At 39.0% G+C, this 23,032-nt stretch overlaps 1 protein-coding gene across 1 annotated transcript; it reads left to right on the forward strand.

The window, feature by feature from the left end:
* The first annotated feature begins 1,659 nt into the window (after window positions 1-1,659).
* LOC111875336 (rRNA methyltransferase 3, mitochondrial) lies at window positions 1,660-10,485 on the forward strand. The gene is made up of 4 exons (XM_023871502.2): window positions 1,660-2,798; window positions 4,675-4,916; window positions 6,213-6,368; window positions 9,877-10,485. Exons 1-4 carry the CDS (start codon window positions 2,227-2,229, stop codon window positions 10,443-10,445), a joined length of 1,539 nt encoding a protein of 512 aa, XP_023727270.1. The 5' UTR covers window positions 1,660-2,226; the 3' UTR covers window positions 10,446-10,485.
* Window positions 10,486-23,032: the final 12,547 nt, after the last annotated feature.

The raw sequence follows: 23,032 nt of genomic DNA on the forward strand, positions 1-23,032 counted from the left end.
CATGTTTTAAATCGTTTCTGACTATTTGCTGGATCCATCTCTTGTTACTTTCATTGAAAAACTTGGAAAGGTCATATAATTTAGATCCAGTTGTATCCTGTGTATTGCTGTTACACTAAAATTAAAATGTTATGTTGATTGATTTCCTTTATAGGGAAACCATGTAGGTAGATACTGCTACCTTGAAGGAGTCAGAGGACACATGAATGCATTGGTAGAATATATAAGGATTTTACTTTTAGGAATCTTTTTATAAAATCGTTATATTCTTCAGGCACTAAAGGTCAATAACTGAAGCTAATCCAAAAAGGTAAAACAAAATAAATTTGGACATTATAAAATTAAAAAAAGAAAACCAGTACCAGTACAACTCAATTTTCAGAAGTCAGACCGAGAACTGTATAAATCTGTCATATAATCTGATAACCATCAGCTAGAATTACATTCTCACAATCACAGTAATAATAATGTGGATGTATATTTCAATGTTCATTTTTTCATGTTGTTGAGGAATACCAAGAAAGGACACTGTGATCACAGTGAACTAAAGTATGAGCATTGAATTGTATGGATGGCATTTGGTTACAGTGATTCAAAAAAATCATTTTCTAAATAGTGTAAATGTAGTTATCAAATCTTTTGCAATACTGTAGAAATAATGTAATTTGATAACTTATGTTTTGAAATGTCACCCATAATCTTACTTCTGCGACATCATTGGGTCACGTGACTGCATAATACTCCAACACATACTACGCTTATCACAGAAATTTTGTGAATGGAGGGAGTGAGTTTCTCCACAACAAAGTGTCTTCACAAGCGAATTTATTACAATACTAGCTGTGCCCGGCCACACCTTGCTGTGGCTCAGTCTGCCCATTCTTCCCCAGTTTGATTTGAAATTACTCGAGGCATTGCTTCGGCTCCGTAAGTATGATGACCTAAGTTTGATCTTCTGTGAGGCATTATTTGGATGAACTAAAGCAGATCGATTGCACTGATGAAGCACTGAAGAAAACGAAATGAAAAACAATGAAAAATAAACTATACTCCAGACTCGAGTCACTCGTGATACTGAACAGTTGCCAGAGCTACACCCTCTTATACGTATAGCCAGCGGTCGGATGGGATAGGGAATACCTTATCAAAGAGTTAGTTTCATCTATTGCTTGGGAAATGCTAGCACAGAACACCTTGTAGAAGTGTTTGGTTTCATCCGTCGTTACGCAACAGAACCTCGATTCCTATGCAATGGCCCACTATTATTGCGTTTCCTTGGAAGTATACTTAACGGTTTCATCCGTTGTTACGCAACGGAACCTATGCAATGATCTGTTCTAGCGTTACTATGGAAACGACTCCTGGATTCTGAACATTTGAAATGTTTTTGCCTGTCACAGGCGTGGCATCTACATAATAGGTATATAAAAACGCGCGTGTTCGAATGCAACGTTCTTTCAAAATTTCGAAGCAATCGGTGAAGAACTTTCGGAGATCTTCGACCACAGACAAACCAACAGTTACGTTTTTATTTATATACATTACAAATGAAGGATTGTGCGAAACAGCAGTGAATATGCCGGCCGACCGAGGCACCGATACAGAACAGTCCCTCATCAGGCTTGCCAATAGTTACACCCGAAGAATTCTCGATACGTTCGAACTGATATCCCTCTGGTTAACATGCTTTCGTGTGTTTCTATTTTGAAGGAAATAAAATTAATCTTTATCAGTCCAGTCTGAAAATTCGGTTTACAATATTTGACGAACAAGGAGCTTGCATGGCGTCATAAAAACTTACACAGCTACGTAAATAGAACACTCGTCAGATTTTAATAAAAGTTTCAGAAAATAATCGGCAGTTACTTCGTTTCTGTGGCTCACGCGACCAAAGATACCAATGGAAATCACAAAATCAGAGCAAGGACCTGTTGTATGAAACTAAACGGCATTTTGGGCATACCATGTGAAAAGTAGTAACTAACCTTTACGTGATGTTCAATTATTTTGCGCATATGTAGTGTTGGTTGGGAATTCGTGTGCGTTCATGTACCTCATGTATTGCAATGTGGGAGATGTGTGCTTTGGTATTGGGTGAGAAAGTGTGTGTAGTATATTTTAATTAGGAAGTATGTTTTGCATATTGTAAAGTACAGTTCCTTACTTTATATATATATATATGCAATTACAGACTAGGTTATTATTTTCATAGACGGATCAGGAACTATGGCTTCGTTTTTACAGTTTGCAATGAAACATTACTTAGCGAAGGCATTGCTCGTTAAAAACTCTCACATGGATAAGATAGTATTTTCGAAGCAGCATGTTCGGCATGTTCCCAGATGGGCCCATAGAAGACCCATTCGTGTTATTTATGCGGAAGATTCAGAGAAAGACAAAGCTAAATATGCTGAGAAACTAAAGATTGAAAGAGAGTGTATTCAGTCTGTAACGAACAATCAGGAAAAACGTTTTGAAAATGCAGATTTGGTGGATAAGGATAATGAAACAATAATTAGTAGTACTATGCCAGTGAACACGTCCAGGTCTGGTACAGATGTAAATTATGATGAGAGATATACAGTGTCCAATTCAAAGTTTCGCAATGTTGAGGATTATGAAAGTGATATAGCAGAGGTAAATAAGGCAGAAACCACACAGAAAAGCAGCACACAATCGAAGAAGGCGAGAAAGTTGGAGGCCAAGAAGGAACGGAAAGCCAACAGAATAAGAGAGTCTGCTGCCAAAGCAGGAGTGCCCGTGTATACAAAGTTACCAGATAATGATCCCAAGTTAAGGTAAGGAAACATAACCATATCTGGAGTATGCTTTAAAACAGGTGATCCAGTGTAAAATAATGTTACACATTTTAAATGTCAGTAAATTATATTGCTTTACAAAATAATTGGTATCAGAGATGTCTGCCTAGAGTATAATGCATGTTGAGCATTGACATAGAGAGACAACCTCCAGTTGCTCCAAGCATTCAGACCATAACTAGGTCCAGTGTGTGATTACAGTATTTCTGAGGCTGTTTAAAAGCCTCAACCCAGTCATAGCCAAACCTTTGAGACTGTGTCTTTCTTAATACCCATCGTCTCTTCCCAATCAAATTTGGACATTTACAGTCCCTTAGACTGCTGGCAACAGGGCATCTCATTCACCTTCTCTTCACCACTAACAAGGACCACCACTAATGCCATCTGGACCTGCAGCTGCACTGCAACCTAGATTTCCATTCTGTTTAGAAGAGGCTTCCTCTTCCTGGCCTGCTTCTTAATTTGGTTATACAGTTTCATTTTGTTGATGAATAGGCTACCAAACCACATCAAGAAATCTCTTTCAGTCTTGCCCTTATGAGAGCCCCTGCCAACTTACAACTGCTTCTCAGTAGCAGAGGGACCATAAACAGAACCTGCAATTGTGACAGAAAAATCTTCTCTTGGATTACAGATGGTGAGGTGTCTTGAGCCACCAGTTGTCATTCACTGACAGGGACAGCTTAACCCCCAGTGGTCCCAGTTGGACCTGCAGCTGAGTTTCACTCAAGGGCTCAGTTTTTTAGATAATTCCTATGTCTTGCCTGCTTCATTGGTAGTCTGTAAAGTCCTTCTCAGTTTCTGTATTTCAGCATCGCGTTGCAATTGTTCACATTAGCGTCCATTTGTTTATATCCGTCTAAATTGCAACACTTGTTTTACACTTCAATATATTCTTGAACGCTTAACACTACATGTTTCGGCCTCAAAGGGCCATCTTCAGGTGTTTTATTACATATTATCAATCAAGACCTTGTTAAAACTGCTACACTGTTTCGCTGTTCCAATTCATTTTAAACACCACAAGCTGCAGTCCTCCTAAATTTCGGCTGCCGGTGAAAACATTTTAGTATATTTTATGGAAGTGATGACACCCTGAGTGAAGTGAAACAACAAATTATAAAAGAATTTTATCCATAAAATATATTAAAATGTTTTCACCGTCAGCTGGGGAAAACATTTTAATATATTTTATGGAAGTGACAACACCCTGAGTGAAGTGAAACAACAAATTATAAAGGAATTTTATCTTGTTTTAATTAAAGGAGGGCTGCAGCTTGTGGTGTTTAAAGTGAATTGGAACAGCGAAACAGCGTAGCAGTTTTAACAAGGTCTTGATTCAATATCTGTAATAAAACACCTGAAGATGGCCCTTTGAGACCGAAACATATAGTGTTAAGTGTTAAAGAATATGTTTAAGTGTAAAATTAGTGTCACAATTTAGAGGGATATAGAGAAATGGACGCTAATATACTTCTTAGTATTCAGATTAATCACTCATACCAAGTGACCTTGTATAATCTAACCTCTGGTAGAGCCCTTGTCAGAGCCCCTGTGAGGTTCTGATTGTCTCTCTAGGACTACAGATGAGCAGAAGACACAGCATGTGAGCCCTAGAAAGCAGGGAGAGAGGTCCCTCCTGGAGCACCAACAGCCAGGACCCTCCAACTGCCCTCTGTTGTATATACCAAGGACAGCATAGCACCCACCAGGTCCCATCAGACCTATAGTTGAGCATCAGCTGAGCCCCAGATCATTTCACTTTTTGTAGAAATGTGATAAGCTTTGCTAACCCTGTCCTGCAATCATACATATTACGCACCTGTGTCTGAATTTTCTGTCTTCATATTTTCAGCACTGTTATGTTAATTGCAAAGTCAAGAAAACAGAGGAAGAAAAGAAGTCTCATTGCTCTTGAAGGGAAACGATTAATTAAGGATGCTATGGAAGCAGGTTATGTTCCTCACATGGTGTTCTTCAGCAGGGTAAAAGATGCTGCAGACCTTAATCTTCCCGATGCCGGTGTTGAATTGTATAAAATTTCATACAAATCAATTTCATTGTGGTCAGACTTGACCACTTCACCTGGAATTTTGGGTGAGCAAACATGAAATACATTAGGTTCATATTTCACATACACAAATTCATTAACCATGAAGTACTCAAGTTCTCTTTGAGAGGCTAGCATTAGATCTGGTCTGAGAGACTGCCATATATTTTTGCTCTTTAAAAAATACATCTTTCAGGATAATAACCTAAAAATCTCTCCTGATATCTCTTACACATTTTATTTATCAGTAAGGTTCACGATAAAACTGTACGTCCCAATATATAGTTAGTAAGTAAGTAAGTAGGTAAAGGTATCCCTGTAACAGGCCGTGGAGGTCCATAAGGTTGTGTGATGTTGAGGTTCCACATTTTCTAGACAATCAGCTCATAGATGGCAGTATGGTTGTCAGTCTTACATGCTGGCCGTGCTTTACCCCCTAGAATATTTCAAGAATATTCCTTGTACTCATTTCTGTTAGAGGCTGAGTCAACCCTAGGGCCATAGTGCGGGTGGAAGTATTAGGTAAATTGAAAAAATCCACCTCATCAGGATTTGATCCCATGACATTCTGGCTTGTAGCATAGTGCCTCAACCAACTATGTTATCGCATGCCCCTGTCCCAATATATATATATTTTCTTTTTAGATATACGTTAAGGTATAGCATAGTGATGTGAGCTGGGAGAGTGTAGTTGGTATAGCCACTAGCTACGGGCTGGATGACCAAGGGGTTAGAGTTCAAGTCCTGGTAGAGTCAAGTATTTTCTCTTCTCCACGTTATCCAGACCAGCTCTGGAGCCCAGCCAACCTCCTATCAAATGGATACTGGGGGCTCTTTCCCCAGGGGTAAAGCGACTGCGGTGTGAAGCAACTCCAACTCACCTCCAACTAGTGCCGAGGTTAAGAAAATGTGTATCTGTACACCCACTCCCCCATATGCCTTCATGGTGTAGTGCTTAATTAGTTAAGCACAGGGACAACTTTACATTTTATTGCATAGTGATTAGTTTTGCAATGATTATTTCAGAACAATATCGTATACAATATTTATATCAGTTAGGTAACAGTGAGTAGAACAAATTTTTCCAGCTGCAAAATTTTTGCTAGTAATAAATGAACATAAAGGACAGTGATGTATTTAAAATTGTAAAGACTACATTTTAGAAATATTTGTACTTCAGATTGGATCATATGTTTACATGCTTGCTTACATAACGTGTAATCAAAGTTTGTTACTTATTGTGGAACATTCACACTGAAAAGAATGTGTTGGTCTCAGCCCTCTCACCATATTCCCAGTGTCTCCTTCATGTTGAACGATTTATATTTTTAAAATGTTTTCAGGTGTCTTAAAAACCCCTGCTCTTAATGACAAGAAACCTGGAAAGGATGCCTTGCCTTTAACGATTATCTGTGACAATATACGGGATCCTGGCAACTTGGGCAGTATTCTCAGAGGAGCTGCAGGGGTGGGCTGTCATAAAGTGATCCTTACAAAAGGTTTGTTTATAGATATGGTAAAGGTAAAAGGTAAAGCCATCCCATAACAGACCATGGAGGCCCATAAGCTTGTGAGACGTTGAGACTCCCACATTTTCTAGACACCCGATTCACAGATGGTGGTAAGGTTGTGAGCCTTAGGTGTTGGCCGTCCTTTATGTCCCGGAAGATTCCTGGCACTCATTTCTGTTAGAGGATGAGTCAGCCTCATGGCCTCAGTGCGGCTGGAAGGATTAGGTCAATTGAAAAAACCAGTGACATCATTGGTAATTGAACCCAACTTTGCTACCTCATGCCCCTTACAGATATGGTTAGTGACATTATTTGGGGTACAGAAACCCATTGAAAACAGAATGGATTCAGTTATGTAAGTAACAAGAAAACTAGCTCTGGAAAGATACAGTTTTAGAAATTTCATCTTAGGAAAACAGGATATGCTAATATGTCCTGGATTGAATTTGAGGATAGGCTCCAATGACAGTACAATTTGTAACGGGTCAAGGTACATCATGACCGACTTGCTAAGTTAACAAATGTTGTTGGTAAGAAATTTTAGTCTTGGCCAAAGTGTGTAGACAGTTGAAACCTATGCATAATATTAATAGCCATTTCCTGGCATGCTTGGGAAAAATATGTGCCGCTGCTAGGATACAGGGTGAACATAAACAGTCATTTGCTGCTGTTAGGACATGAAGAAAGACTGACATTGCATTCTGTCATTTATGCACAATAGGTCATTGAAAGTCATGGTACATGGGCCTATGTGACCCACCCCCTTATCCATGTCCTGCCATTGCTAGGCAGGAGAGGAGGGAGACAGTAGTATCCGCAAATAAAAGGGATTGGAAAGAATACAGGAGAAATGAAGGAAGGAGATAGAAGTAGGAAAGAGATAAATGAATGAAAGAATAAATGTTTTAATGTGGGGAGAGAGGAGAGAAAGAAGGAAGGAGGTAATGAATGATAGTAGGATTCAAAGTAAGAGGGATTGGAAGACAACAAGAGAGAAAAGATGGAAGGAAATAAAGATAAAAGAAGGATAAAGTAAATAAAACAATTATTTTTCACATAATCATTGATGGGTAATAGAAAATTCTATGTGCAGTCATGAAAATTTATAGTGCCATGGTGATGATAACATCCATAATTGTTCAGGCCCACCCAGAAGCATAAACAACCCAAGTGGAGCATAATTTCATATGTCATCACTGATTTTGAAGCCTACAATGAATATCTTTGATTTAAACAAGAAACCCATGATTTTGTAAATTGTTTGTACGTATAATGGTTGTATATGATACTTTATTTTATTCATGATCCTTGACAGGAATAATTTAAAATTTTCCTAATGCCATTTGTATCCCTTACTGCACCCTGCACCCCAAATCACCACTGAAGAGATCTCTTTGTCCTCCATAGTTTTACACGTATTCCCAGCTGTGTCACTGTCATCACGCTTGACCTGTTCATTATCATCACTCAGTGCATCAGTTGGAGTATCATGGTCCACAGAATTTTCACTGTTCCTGTCTGAATCCATTTAACTTTGTTCTGAATTGCAAATGTGTGGAGGTTTCTGCCATCATTGCTCTGATGTCACAGCTTATGTCTTCTACATCTAGTGAACACTGTGGTGGTAACTTGCAACTAAGTATGTTGTTAGCAGCCTCCATAGTCTAGAGGTAACGTTCCCACCTCATGACTCGTAGTACGCGGGTTCAAATACCCGGCGGAGGTCTTCGAATTTTTAAGGGCGGAAAAATTCAGGGAACAAGTCCTCCGGGAGGGACTTTAAGCCGTGGGTCCCGTGTCATAGCTTTACGGCACGTAAAAGAACCTCATATCTCCAAAGGAGGTCACTGAGCCAAATTGCGGACGTTTCCCGCCCAACAGCAGTCACTAATACCTCCAGTAGATGGGGGAAGCATTATAGATACTTCTCAGCCAGTAGAGCCGGTCTCACTGGCTGGGCGGGACTGATGGTAAGCACCAATACCGGTAGGATATAGGGACTGGTAGAAATCATAGAGGGAAGCACAATGGACCACTATGGGTCTAAGTGCATGGGTAAACCCACCCTCTCAAATAACTAACTAAGTATGTTGTTTATTCTACCTTAACACAGTCTTTCATTAAATATGTCAAAGCAAATATTCCAAATAAAAGTTCAGTCTCTCATTGGAATGAATAACATATTAGCTGTGTCCTAGAAGGTTGTTTGTATGTTATGACAGCACAGAACAGAACTGCTTAACAGATGCAGAATTGGAGAATCACTCAGATCCAGTTGTATCCATCACCTGTATGGAAACCAAGAAATAACAATGGAACGTCTGATATTTCCTTAGTTTAAAGTGCTTGGTGAAAAATTATAAATAACTTCATGAGAATGAGAGTTTTTGGATGTTTAATTTCCTATATCATGATTAGTTATTCTGTAAAACAGAAAAACAAATCAGATTTTCATCTTTCAGTGTATACCAAACACTTTACAACATGTTGGGTTTGATGTTTTCATGGCACTGGCTGTGAAGAATTCTCTGTTCTGGGATATAACACTGTGTAGTCTGGTGAAACTCAGCCAAAGTTTCTGCGTACTGCCTGCTTCTTGCTGATTTCTTGCATGGCTTACTTTTTGATCTTGAAGATGGAGACAATGTGTTCTTCCTAAACATTGGTTTGATTTTCACTGGGTTACATGGCATTACATCTCACAAGATTGAGCCCTTCAAATTACAACATATTGTAACGTGTTTTGCCACTGAAGACACCTTTCGGATTGTTAATTGGTTTATTCAACAACCTACAAATCATAACTACAATTAATTATAACACAGTTGCAGGTTTACACAATTTATAAACCCTACACAATAATCTGTTCACTCTATCACTCACTTATTCACAGTACAGTACGGGAGCTCTGCCAGTGTCACTGTATTATACACTCCCAATACCTTCTCACACTGTCGCCTCTAATCACATGTTTCGGTCTTCTTCACATTCACAATTCACTTGCTACAACTGAACTTGGCGACTGCTACAATTCACCTCGTAACTCAATACTCACTACTCTAGTAACTCTGGTTACACTGATGACTACTCCTCGTTATGTAGCTTCCGCACTGACATCACAGAAAACAGTTACATGATAGCTACCACTGTTGCGTCACGTCATGTTTACCAATTGCCAAGCAACAGTCTCTGCACAGAGTCGCCTGTTGCCACGTAGTAACCGCTGTGTCCCCTATTACGTCACTGCGGGGGAGGGTTGTTTACTGAGCATTGCGTAATAATGGAAGGAGTGGGGGTATGTGATGTCAGTCGCGAGACTGCAGAGTTCACGTGACCCCTACTTCCTGTTGCGCCATCCATGTCACAATATTTTAAATATTCATGCATGGGATGCTCAAAATTCTGTTCTTATGTTGTGTTTGTGCCTCTTGTACGCTTTCATTGCCTGGTTCTAAGGCACACAAAGGAGTTGCCTGATAATGGATATAACTTTCAGGTTGTGTTGATCTGTGGGAGCCAAAGGTATTGAGAACTGGGGCAGGAGCACATTTTCGAACTGCAATTGTGAGTGATGTAGAATGGGATGAGTTGGAGACACATGTGGATGATGAAGGTAGCGTGTTTCTTGCTGATAACAATGCATATCTGTCTCAAGACATACAAGAAGGTGAAGATGGTGATGTTGACAGTAGTGATGAAGATGAAGGGAATAGGATCAGATGTAGTCCAGAAATATCAGAGCCTTTGGAAGTGTACAGAAATAGGTTAAGCAATATTCCTGTTGTACCATATTTTGCTGTTGACTATGTAAATCAGAGTTCGGTCATATTGGTAATTGGAGGAGAAACTGAAGGATTAAGCATCAATGCGTTCAAATTGGCTCATGATAGATATGGTGTTAGGTTGAATGTTCCATTGAGTAATAACATTGAAAGTCTTAATTCTGGTACAGCCTTAGGCATTATAACATTTGAAATTAAAAGACAGTTCCTCACAAAACTTCAGCATAAATTTGTGGATGGTATTAATGAAAAGATGGAAAAAATTCATGTACCCAGTGTGTAATGAAGGCTTATGTCACCAAAATGGTTAACTATATCTGTAGTGTGTAAAAATAAAAGAAGATTTGTCTTTATTTTCTGGATGCAGACTTTCCCACATTGAACCTTGAATTCCTGAAGTCCAGACTAGTCATATCCAAAACTTGGCTAACTCCATGGAGGTGAGTCTTTATTGAGAAGCTGTCAGTTGTACAGCTACTTAAGAATTTCTCAACATTTTATGGAATTCTGAAGTTGATTACCATGTTCACAAGAGTCTGTCCACTTATCCCTCTTCTGAGCCAGATGAATCCTGTTTCTCAAAGATCCATCTTAATATTATCCTTCAATCTATATCTAGGCCTTCTTAATGGAATATTTCCTTCTGGCTTACCCACCAAAACTGTGTATGCATTCCTCTTCTTCCTCTCCCCAAATGTTATATGCCCTTCCCATCTCATTCTCCTTCATTTGCTCATTCTAATTATATTTAGCAAAGAGTGAAAGTTATGAAGCTCCTCATTTTGCAGTTTTCCCCAACCTCCTATTATTTCATTAATCTTCAGTCCAAATATTCTTCTCAACACACTGTTCTCAAATAGTTTTAGTCCATGTTCTTCGCTTTATGTCAGAGACCAAGTTTTATACCCATACAAAGCGACAGGCAAAATAATAGTTTTGTATATGCTAATTTTTATGTTTTTAGACAGTATGTGAGGAGACAAATGGTTTTGGACTGCTCAAAAATATGTGCTCATAAAGTTAGAACAAATTATGTATGTTGCTCTTTCCCCCATCTCCTCTTCCTTTGTTGTTTCCACTTTTATGCAGATCATCAAGCAAAGTTAACTCTAATATTAACTTGTTCTTTTCTATATCCATACATCAACTGGCTAAGACAAGGCAGGTGCAGACAGGCACAAGGAATTCATTTGCATGGATGATAGGAATTGAATGTCTTTTAGGGTTATTTGTTGGAAATTAACTGACTAGTAAACTCCTCATTATCCAGCATGTATGGGAAATGGAGTGTCCTGATTATGTGAATCTGCTGCTTGCATGGAAAAATTCTTAAGAAACCTGACACAGAGTCAAAATAACACATGTTCACATTAGTTCCTATGTGGAGGTCTTCCTAGGACACAAAGCAGATTGATGGTTGAAAGATTTTAAATACAAGGTGGCACATGAAATGATCCAGTATTTGATTTAGTATTAATTATTCTACCCTCCAATGAACGATGTTTTGTAACATTGTAACGCAGTAGATCACGGAGATTAGTTCTCACTCTTCCCGAACGCGCTGTTCCTGTGTTGTGGTCACATAGAGGTGGTTTCATGCCCATTTTCAGACGCAATGAACGCCTTCATTCAAAACAGTCCATAAACTTTATCACCAGTTTACTAATGATGGTTCATTGTTGGAGAGGAAATATCACAGGCCTAATCTTTCAGGCCTGCAACGACATATGCTGTCACATAATCAACAGTATCACAGTTCACGTTGAAGAAGTTGCCGGATGTAAAGGTGGTCATATTGAATACTTGATTCACAGGGGATAAATCTCCATACAATGGTCTTTTTGTATGTTAGTTTCTAATTGTAATGGAAACAAAGATTTTATTAATAAATCAAATACCGGATTATTTCATGCGCCACCCTGTACATATATTGTAACACAGTCACAAATTCAGTTGGTCTCTGCCGTAATGGTACCTGCATGAAGAAGGATAGTGGGTAGCATTAGCAGTGGCATCTGGGAGAGCTACTGTGTTGTGGATGAACATATGCACATCACAAATTTGTTTCTGAACAGCTGTATAAAAGTGATGTAAGAGTTTCTTTGAAATATTTGCCAGTGTGATGAGAATTCCAGATGCTTGGATGCTGGATAACCAGGATTTTAATATATATCAGTCCTGGGAATTTTTATAATTCTTGTATCGGGAATGTATATGAAACTGGAAATGAATAATTCAGTTAGGATAATACAGAAAGGTAGGTTATTGTGGCAGTCAGATGCAAAATTTGTGTTACAGAAATTTGGCAAATGTATATTAATTTATGGTTGTGAACCCAGGATATTGAAGAAGTGCAGATCAGATTCAGCTTGTTGCCTGGTTGGTGCTACTCTCTCAAGCGCTGCTCCTTGTGAGTCTTCTAAATCTGTAAGAATCTGGCTGGTTGAGGCAGAGTACCTCCTAAGAGGGAGCATGTGCCTGGTTCTGAACTGATGGCACCCATCACATACACAGAGGATGCCCTTGCTGCTCAAAGAGAGTTTTCAGAAGGTGGTATGCCCAAAAAGGGATGTGATTTTTTTTACAAGTACTGCGGGAAAAGCAAATAAGGATACATTAGGAGAGAAACAAATGATTACATTGGTTTGGGCATGCAAAAGGAATGGATAAAATAAGGATGTCAGGAACATCATTAGAAGTAGAATTTAGCAGAAATAGGGACAACCCAGAACAAGGTCTGTGCAGGTACTGAAAGACTTTAAGAAGAGAATGAAAAAGCTGATAATTGAAAACGAAGGACTGTGAGCAGAAAGAAGAGATTGGAGACTTTGTTGACCCATATAAATTGGAAATGATGAAATGAGTGAAGATCATACTTCTCCCCAATGTTATACAGTTCTACACCACAATACAATTTGTAGTTTTATCACCCTCGGTTAGGTTGATTTGCTATAACGAGTGCTGCTGCTGTCATATATAGCTTTGATTTTGGGCCTTAGAAAGTTATAATGAAGTCCCACCTAGTCCTTGGCTGTAGCCCCACAGCTGAAGTCTAAGTCTGTGTTGCATTTGAGAGTAATGCAGCACGGATAGGTCTGGACATTGAATACAGCCAATGTGGTGTTGATCAGTAGGAGCCAAAGTTGGGTCTCTTGGTTGTAATGTTGTTTGTTGTCACTGCTGGTGTACAGGAAAGAGCACCAGTGAAAATAGCAGAGGAAGGTCATGGTCTGATCATATGTCACTTTCTTGAAACTTGTCCACCAATTTTTATCCCCCCTAGAGCTCACAGTATTAATCTGCTTCCATATTCCAGTTTTCTTTAAAAGCCAAATGATCAGGTGGCAACATGGAAGATAAGGCTGACCTTGCGGATGCAGAACCACTGTTTGAAGCCACTTGCAAGATCTGAGATGCCCTCATGCTCAGCCAGAAGTCACTGAGAACAAACCATGCTCAATGTCAGTGGAACATCAAGACATCAGATGATTGTTGAAAAATATGGCTTTCACCCTGGAGTCAGCACTGTGCATGGCCTCTTGTTGGCAACAGTATAGAGGATGGGCTTTCTGTGAGCTGCATATCTCTTGGTTTTGCTGTGTAGGACAAGCCTGGTAGATTAAAGGTGAATAACTGTCACAGTGCTATTCTTATTGTGACTTTTGGTAAGCTGAACCTGTGAAGTTTGAAGTGGAGGTGTAATTTGAAGAAGTCTTTGGTTTTGGGTGTTTGTAAAATGGCTGGTGCATGAAGCCAGTCACGTACCTTTCTTTATATTTTGTTATAAAAAAAGTAAAGTTGTCCCCATGCTTTACTAATTAAGCACTATGTCATGAAGATGTATGGGGAAGTGGATGTATAGATCCACATTTTCTTGACCTCAACACTAGTTGGGAGTGGTCAGCTTCACGCTCCAGCCGCTTTATCTTCGAGGAAAGAATCCTCGCTACCCATTTGTAGGAGGTTGGCTGGACCCCAGAACTGGTCTGGACGATTGGAGAAGTGAAAATTCTTGACCCTACGGGCACTCAAACTCTGACCCCTCGGTCGTCCAGCCCATAGCCAGTCGCTATACTGACTATGCTCCCCTGGTTCCCATATTTTGTTATTCATTGTGAAAATAAACTTGGATCTATTACACATAATGATATGCTTTTGTGTTATGTCTACATATATAATTTCATATGTACTTTGAAAACAGTTTCTTTGCTGACAAATAGATTGTCTTTGTCGTGTTAAATTAAACTGAAATATTTTAGGATATGCTTCAGTTATGTTCCAGGTTAGGTACAAAGTTTATCAACGTTTTAAATTTGTGGCAACTTCTCTACGGGAATAAAGCAGTGCTGTTTGTTTAGGAGAAGGGTCTGTTTTCAAGTGATGTATCAACTATAAGTGTTATCTTGAATTCAAATGATAATATATACGCAGACAGAAACATCAGCAACAGGTCTACGTGGTACATCTCACTAAATAAGCTGTACTTGTTCCTTTTTTGTATTTTCGTTTTTAATGGTGTCTTCTTCAGAAGCATATCCTATGTATTAAAGAGCTTCAAAAATACCGTTTACAACTTCGCTGTATCCATTATTAGGTCCAATTTTACAGGTACAGAATAAAAGAACAAAATTTGCTGCAGAACTTATATAGTTCTCCTTACTAAGTCCAAGGAGATATCTGTGTAACTTTCTTTATTTTTTAGGATTTGAAAAGTAATAAATGAACTTATCGTTCAATTCATTCTATTACACATTAAAATATAACTTTTCTTCCTCCAGTCATGCTTCTTTCGTTATAAAAAGTCTGATTCCTGACCATTTGGACTTCACAGTTGGTTGAATGGGATATGAAGTCTAAAAAATAAGGTGTTTCATCAATTATGAATGTAATAATAAAAGCTATATAACTGTAGAAATACACTACTTGGAAATAAAAGTATTGTATGACTGTGGTGGATCTACCCTGCCTGTTCTGATGATGATGATGTCATTAACCTTTTTTTTTTTTTTTCACGGCAGATTGATCGGTGGAGTGCCACAAGAGACACAAGGTTGAGAATCATTATTCTAAGTGAAATAAACGTTATATAGATTTACTAACGATTTCAAGTTTCAAAGTGGACGTACAGGAATGCTTCAGGTTTAAATTTGAAGGTATTAATTCCTCAGATGTCCCTATTTTAAAAATAGTTTACATTTGAAATCTTGCACCTAATCATTAAAGCCATATCAGAATTACTTCAGCAAATAACCTCGCCCCGAACAGGCTGAAAACAAATGTTGAAAGCCAAGCTTAACCTGGGTATTTACTTAACATACCCATTTCCCTTTCCATCCACGTAACTTATTTCAGATGGAAATTAACTAATTAAAATTCGTAGTAATTTATTATATCAGAGGATCTTCTCTTCCTCCCTGTACCGTGAATTTCTACTTTGCTTGTTGCTAAGGAAGGCTTGAGGTTCTTTGTATTAATCGCGCATGACTGAAATTTGATGTACCCAATCGTATTTGGTGAGGATCACTCCGTTCCAGCTTGCTAAGAAGCGTGAATTCAGAGCCGGATACACTCAACTTTTGCGGCAAGCTCTTACGTAATTGGATATAAATAATTACCAGCGAATTTGAAGTAAGTGTGTCAGGGAGTGTGAACTTTAAAATCTGAAATAGGAAGATGTCTTGGGACGAAATCTGAATCTTAAAACAAATAATAGTTTAGAAGCTCAGTGTTAAATGTCATAATTTAAAGTTTCTTATAATTTGTGTAATGCAGCTAGAGTGACAGAACATTTTAATAAAAAATATAGTAACTATACTTTTTCGTTGACCGCGTAACGCTTTTCATACTAGTCTGGCGATTTTTTGGATAATACGCGCAAGTGACCAACGCCTTCCAAATCCTCGCTAACTTACAATTCATGATCATCGTAATCAGTGCATAGATGTAAATATTTTGGATTCAACTCATCAGAATCCAAGCAAGCTACTTAATACTTCTGTATAAATTTACTTTAACTTAAACATTTCCTTTCCATCTCAGCCGAACACATTTTGCAGTTCTTTCGTAACTGTGTGGCGGTTCCCTTTCGTTGAGTCCGCTGAACAGTTGAGATGATTCTTATGATAGAGGATCAGCATATCGCAAGACACAACTAAACAGTACAATACAGAAATACGGCATACATCTGTGCCTAGAGCGGAATTCCAACCCACAGTCTCAGTGTTTAGAGCGCGTCTTAGTCCGTTGACACTTTGATCCACCATGGGTGAGCCTCGTTCTGTATCGGTCACTGCCACACGGTGCGGAAGTTTTCATATAATCTAAAGATACGTGCATGTGCAACTTTGGTGGCGTGACCACAGTGTACACATTGCATGAAGCAGCTATGGTCGTGACACTATTTCTCTTGTCCACTTGTCACACCTTTACGCGCAAAGACATCATGACCAAGCTACTATAGTTCCACTATGTGCGGGTGAGGCAATAGTGACATGTGTAAAGAGCCATAGCAGCCAGGTAAAATTGAGGAAAACTGGAATTAAATATTGCTAACGTATTCTTTTCTCCTGAAATTATTGCACAATACGGATTTTGGCAAAGATTTCCCTCTGAGAACAGAAAAATTTAAAGAAGTAGTTATTTTATCCATCCATGCTTTCAATTCTGTATCAGTATTTATTCTCTAAGCGCGTAAAACATGTATCATATGGCCCATTGTGTTTATTGCGCTATTTGAGTTAGAAAAAACATGTATTTCTCTTACAGTGCAAATCAGTTGAATAGTCTGCGTAAAATCTGTGTTTAGTGCCAGAATAGCAGAGTGTACTTTTATTATATAAAACACAAAGAAATACATGCCCATATCATCCCAGTAGCCCCCCATGAACGTAATACGGCAGTGTGTCTCTACCAGCCGTTTGGATATTCTGAAGGCGAAAGAAAGTAGCATGCCCACGCCTAAGAGCGATTAAAAATAAGACCTCTTTATGATGATAACATCATACTTTTATATCAGAAACCTTCAAGACAGAATTATATAACTCAGAGTGAAATAGAATTTAAAGTCTCATCTAACTTACCTTTGATAAGTTTATGCTAAATTCATAACTGTATAATTATGAACGAGGGAATACAGTACAGCAGTGGTTCTCAACCTTTATGAGACCGCGGCCCAGTAAGTTCTTTCTTTATATATAAAGAAACTATATAATATTTATTCATGAAAAATGCTTAGAAAATGAAAATGACAAATTCTAGAAGAGCCTCTCGCGGCCCAGTATAAATGATACCAGGGCCCACTATTGTGCCGCGGCCCGTCGGTTGAGAAGCACTACAGTACAGTGCATAAAAATCGTAACTGTCTATTTTTTAACTTCATTTTCAAATTTTACCACATTCATATAAATCACACAAAAGAGTATGAAGAAAATTTGCTGCTTTTTATAGTGTATAATTTTATTCATTCTCGATTTATTGCATAACTTATAATTACTATTTGTCTTCTAGTTGACATTGCTCTGTCAATTGCACCGAGTGCGTGGATTAAACCGTGTTCTCCGCCTACTTCATTTAACTCTTTGATGACTTTCTGTCAGAAAAGGAAATGGGAAAAATGTCACAGTCCCTTCAAGAGAATAAACATGGGCACAACCGTAAAATCAGTATAGTACTATTAGAGGTACGCACTTCGCTCGATTCCTTGGTTACTTCCTTACGCTGTATCGTTCACTGAAATGTTTTTAACGACGAAGGAATCGGTGCTAATTGCAGAGAGCAAGAAGAACCAAAGAAGGGAGTGGGAGTTGTGACTTTGCGAACGTTACTGCTACACTAGCCATCTCTGTCACATTTTCAGGGGCACATTGGGAAACATGAGAAAGTCATGATTACACTGCAGAGGTTACGAAACAAAGAGGAAAGTCGGGAAAATTATAACCTTCCTGAAGTTTTAGAGAAACTTGGAAGTGCTTTCCTACATCTGCGTTATTCAAGGCCGTCGAGCTAATTGGCTTGCCCTTCTACGATGGATGAAAGGCGCCACTGTAAGCAATTACCTTCTGGCATTTGCGTACATTAACAGGTCATAAAAATGGCGTAAGTAAGAAAACGCTTCCAGTGGTCTAGTCTCAATATCAGCCCTTACTTTTGGAGTAATGGCAACCAAGGGCTGATACAGGTGGCCATTTTGTTTGACAAGCCAGGGAAAATAGAGTTGCAGCGATACCTTCCAAAAGATAAACTTTGATGATGTAAATGTTACCTCTTTATTCCCATTAATATAAAAGGTGAAAGAAAATGTAAAGCTATCCCTGTAATAGACCGTGGAGGCCCATAAGGTTGTGAGACGTCGAGGCTCCCACATTTTCTTTAGACAATCGGCTCACAGATTGCGCTAAGGTTGTCAGCCTTATGCGCCGGCAGCCCTTTAGGCCCAGGGAGATTCCTGACTCATTTCTGTTAGAGACTGAGTCGACCCCACGGCCATAGTGCGGCTGGAAGAATTAGGTTAATTGAAAAACCCACCTCATCGTGACTGGACCTAATACATTTCCAAGCAAATCCAGTTTTGTGATTTTGTATGTTCTTTGCACGAATTGTGTGAAATGGGAAATGTATTGTTTGTTACTCCGTATGCTTAATTTGCTCAACAGATTTTCATTAAATGCAGTGTTTTGGTCCGGAGGGGTGTCTACGTTGAAATTGTCAGGTGAATTTAATTTTGATCCGATTTCATCAAGTATAAAACCTCCTTGAAACTTAACTTATTTTTCTAACAAAAAAGTCGTAACGGAAGCAACTGATATGTCATAAAAGTATATATTATCATGGCCTACGGCTTTTGTTTGAAATTTTTCTTGATACGAAGGTAGGCGCTACGCAGAAAATTATATCGATGTTTTTTTTTGTTGTTGTTGTTTTGTTTAGTTTTTCTTTGGCACTACAGCCCCAGTGGGCCTAGGCCTACCTCCATGAACTTCTCCGATATCGATGTTTATTAATTATAATTTCTAGCTCTATGCCCCCAAACTTGTTTCTTAAATAACAAATTGTTATGAACCTACATGACCAACAGTGATACATAAGCCTATGCAATCAATGGTAACGTATAACCTAGAATTGGTCACGGTATTTCCATTCTACCGTCATGAATAGACTCTTTGGCCTGTTCCAATTCCGAATTAATTCTGGAATTTTCTGCCAAGGGACGGTCCATCCGAAAGTTTCTGCATACACAGGGCAATATATCACAGGAAAACGGACATATATGTACAGACATTTCTGGATTGGAATTCGAACCCGTGTTTCCTACTTTTCAAGCGACCCAAGACTCATCTTAGACCTCTCTTTCACATCCGTTCTGTGTCACCTATCATTATCACAAATTACTCGATGCTACATAATCTCTGAAACTGACACAGCGTTATGAATTAAACTCCGACCCATCCACCAAGCTGACACGCTAGGCAGTAACCAGAGTGTCCCGCAGATATGACACGGGGATATCCTTCTGACGCACGGGAGACCCTAAAGCTCGTGGCTTTGTATGCGATCATTTCACTCCGACAGGAATCCAGATTGTGTCATATAAGCGGACAAATACGTAAATGGCAATTAACGATTCCGGTGTGATGTTCTTTACTAAACTACCCATACTTAACATTCAAGCTGTTCCGGTCACAGAAATTGTTTCTAACTTTGCAACCAACGTTGAAGTATGACTATGTACTGTACTCATTGGTCTTCTTTTCTTTCAAATCGAATTGAATAGCAGTTTTAAAGAAAAATTCTCATCGCACCAAGAATAGAAGTGGCATAAAATTAATTTCTTTGTATGTCATAATTAAATAATTTAAACGAAAATGTGTTCTCGCTCTCTGACTCTCAGTATCGACCACATATAGATCTTTCGTCCAAATGCATCCAATAGGTTGAAGTAGGCACATGATGAAAGGCGGCCGGTTTGTTACTGTGTCATTATATAGCTCGCTTCCCTCTATTCCTCTTATGCAGAACGTCCAAAAAGAAGGAAACTTGTGGACAGTTTTTACTGAAACTGTATGAAATTTTCCTCATTTTTAACTGGCTGGGTTTTATCATCCTTGGAGTGGTTACACTATTTAACATGACATTTCTATTCGCAATGTGAACTAAAGATGAACGAAGCTTTGTCGTTCGATTTTTATGGTCAGTGGGTGTGAAAACTTTTGAAGTTTGCAGAATAATTACACTTCATATTTGCGAAGACGTATATAGTATATATATATGCGTGTGCGTGTTTGTGTATGTGACACAAGACTTTTGTCACCGACTAACTCCTTGGAAGAGAGTTCTTCTTGACCATCTGATAGTCTCTTATTTTGTAAAGGACTTCACCGCCTCTATGGTCTAGTGGTCGAAGTTCCTGGCTACAGACCTAGAGGTCCCAGGTTCGATTCCCGACGCTACCAGATTTTTTTAGAAGTAGTGGGTCGGGAACGGGGTTCTCTCAGCCTCGTGAGGATAATTGATGGGCTATTTCAAGGAAATAACGGCTCCGGTCTAGAAAAACGAGATTAGCGGTTGTAGGGATCCGTTCCGCTGACCACGTGACACCCTATATCCGCAAAAGTTGGCACTAACTTCTCTGACAAGCGGCAGTCGCTCGGTCGGTATTTGTCGCTTGCAGACTACAGGCCACGGAGTTTGTTTTATAGTCTTCGCTGCCACCCGAACATTTATTACAGTGTTCACAAGAGCCTGTCACTGGAACCTGTGCTGAGCCAAATAAATTCAGTTCACAGTCATCTTGTTTCCTTAAGGCTCTCTTTAATAGCAGGTTTATCGTCTCAGCTCATCCTAGATCTCCCAAATGACCACTTTGCTTGAGGGTTTCCGACAGAACTTTTGTATTTTAAATTTAAGTCTATTTCTGATCTCCTACGTGTCTATCACGTGTTCCGATGTCGCATTGTTCTTGATTTGGCCATCCTCTGAACCGTGGTCCTGCGGAAATTTCATGAGTGGTTTTAGAACGATCTGAAAAGTTATATTTTTGTGTACTAAGAACTTTGGAAGCTCCGTAGGCTTGTGACGTAGAATTAGCCTATCACAGTGAACACACGTCATTTTAGACCAGTAAAGTTGGTCAGGCCGGTCCAGTCGTCACAGTAGCCGAGCAGTCTAAGGCATCTAAGGCATGTACTGTCTTCGCTCGCTTTGAACCCGGGATCGTGAGTTCGAATCCCACTCAGGGCATGGATGTTTAATTTGTGTGTGTGCGTTTTTCTGTGTTTGTGTACAGGTAGAGGCCTTGCGTCGAGCTGATCACCCGCCCAAGGAGTCCTACCGAATGTGTAAGATCTAGAAAAACCGAAGTGAACGGAGAAGTTCATGGAAGTAGGCCTAGGCCCACTGGGGCTGTAGTGCCAAGGAAAAAAAAGTTTGTTAGTTAATCCGTTCTGGTTCAAGTCAAGTCATTAACGAGGGTAAATTAAGTAAACTTCTCTTACCGGTAACTTCTGCATTCTCGATTTGAATGCTTGAAGAAATGTCTTTTTTTAAAATAGAGGTTACCGAAAGTGTAAATTGTAGAAGTTATTAGATTAACCGGTTAACATTTCTTTCAGCACTCCCGTCAATTAAATATTCTGCACAATTGCGCCTTCTATCGTACACAGTGAAATTTTCCACAGTGTATATCTATGTTTAGATCTGAGGTTCTCAACAACGGCAACTATGAACTCTACCATCTTCTGGGGTATGATAGACTAGTAGAAGTTCACAGACGTTTCGGAAGAACATAATAGAGTTGTTCTTCTTTCTGCTTACTTGGTTTACCATTTGATTCAGGGGATGGAGGCATTACGTTCCTGCGAAACGTCTGTGAATTTCTGCCCGACTACACGGCGTCACCTGCCAGGTGATGGTACTCTGCACATCTACTGGTTAATATTACCACTTGTTATCCAGCTTACTTTACATTATACAAAGTATTAGGATATGTTTACAAAGAAGAGTGTTTTAATCAAAACCCCTTATTTTGAAGGAAGAGAATGTTACTAATATTTTAAAACAAAGTACACAAGAAAGTATTTAGACTTGTAAGAAATTAAGTAAATGAACAAATAGAAGTATTTCTGATATACAGTAAAACTTGGTTATAGCAACATCGGTTTCTGCGACACCTTGTCTATTGCATCAAATATTCAATGGTACGAACTAATTCCTCATAAAGCAACTGTTTTTATACCTTGCTTAGTACGACATGCACAAATGCATCAACCTCGTATGTAACGTCATTTTCATTCCTGAATTTCTCTGATATGGACATTGAACGTAATTTAGAAAGTGTGTATTGGGCAAGTAACAGGAAACAGATGAAGATAACAGATTACTGTACTCGTATCTAGGTACAGTAAGGCACAACAATTGATGTAATCTACTGTAATTTGGTGAGTAGGCCTACCTTTAATATACAGTATTAGTGCGGTGTGTATTGTCAGTGAAAAGCGCTGTAATATGTCTTTGATATTACACATTTGGGCAATTCCACGTTAATATTACGTTAGTCTGTAGTTAACTACGTATTTCACTAAAAAATGCAACATTTTAACTCTGTTTTTGGTAGATTTTTACGTGACTAACATAAGGCTACTGTGGAAGTGCCCATTTCGGATACAACGACATTCGTTTATAACGACACTATTTTTAGGTCCCTTTGATGACGTTATAACCAAGTTCTACTGTATATACATGTTGTGTAGCACTTGTAGGATAGTTACATCAAGGAGGTTAGGATGGACTCGATAGATTTCGGTTTGGGGGGGTGGGTGGAGATAATATGCTTGCAGAGTTTGTTCGAATAAAGTCTTCGCTAGAGAGCCCACCTAG

This window comes from Cryptotermes secundus, unplaced genomic scaffold, assembly GCF_002891405.2.
Source record: "Cryptotermes secundus unplaced genomic scaffold, Csec_1.0 scaffold1807, whole genome shotgun sequence".
Taxonomy (NCBI): domain Eukaryota; kingdom Metazoa; phylum Arthropoda; class Insecta; order Blattodea; family Kalotermitidae; genus Cryptotermes; species Cryptotermes secundus.

Excerpts from the sequence above, each read along its gene's own strand:
- LOC111875336 (XM_023871502.2), top strand. The coding sequence starts at position 2,227 with ATGGCTTCGTTTTTACAGTTTGCAATGAAACATTACTTAGCGAAGGCA. Across the intron at positions 2,799-4,674 it reads GATAATGATCCCAAGTTAAG|CACTGTTATGTTAATTGCAA; the intron begins GTAAGGAAACAT and ends TCATATTTTCAG. Across the intron at positions 6,369-9,876 it reads TAAAGTGATCCTTACAAAAG|GTTGTGTTGATCTGTGGGAG; the intron begins GTTTGTTTATAG and ends TATAACTTTCAG.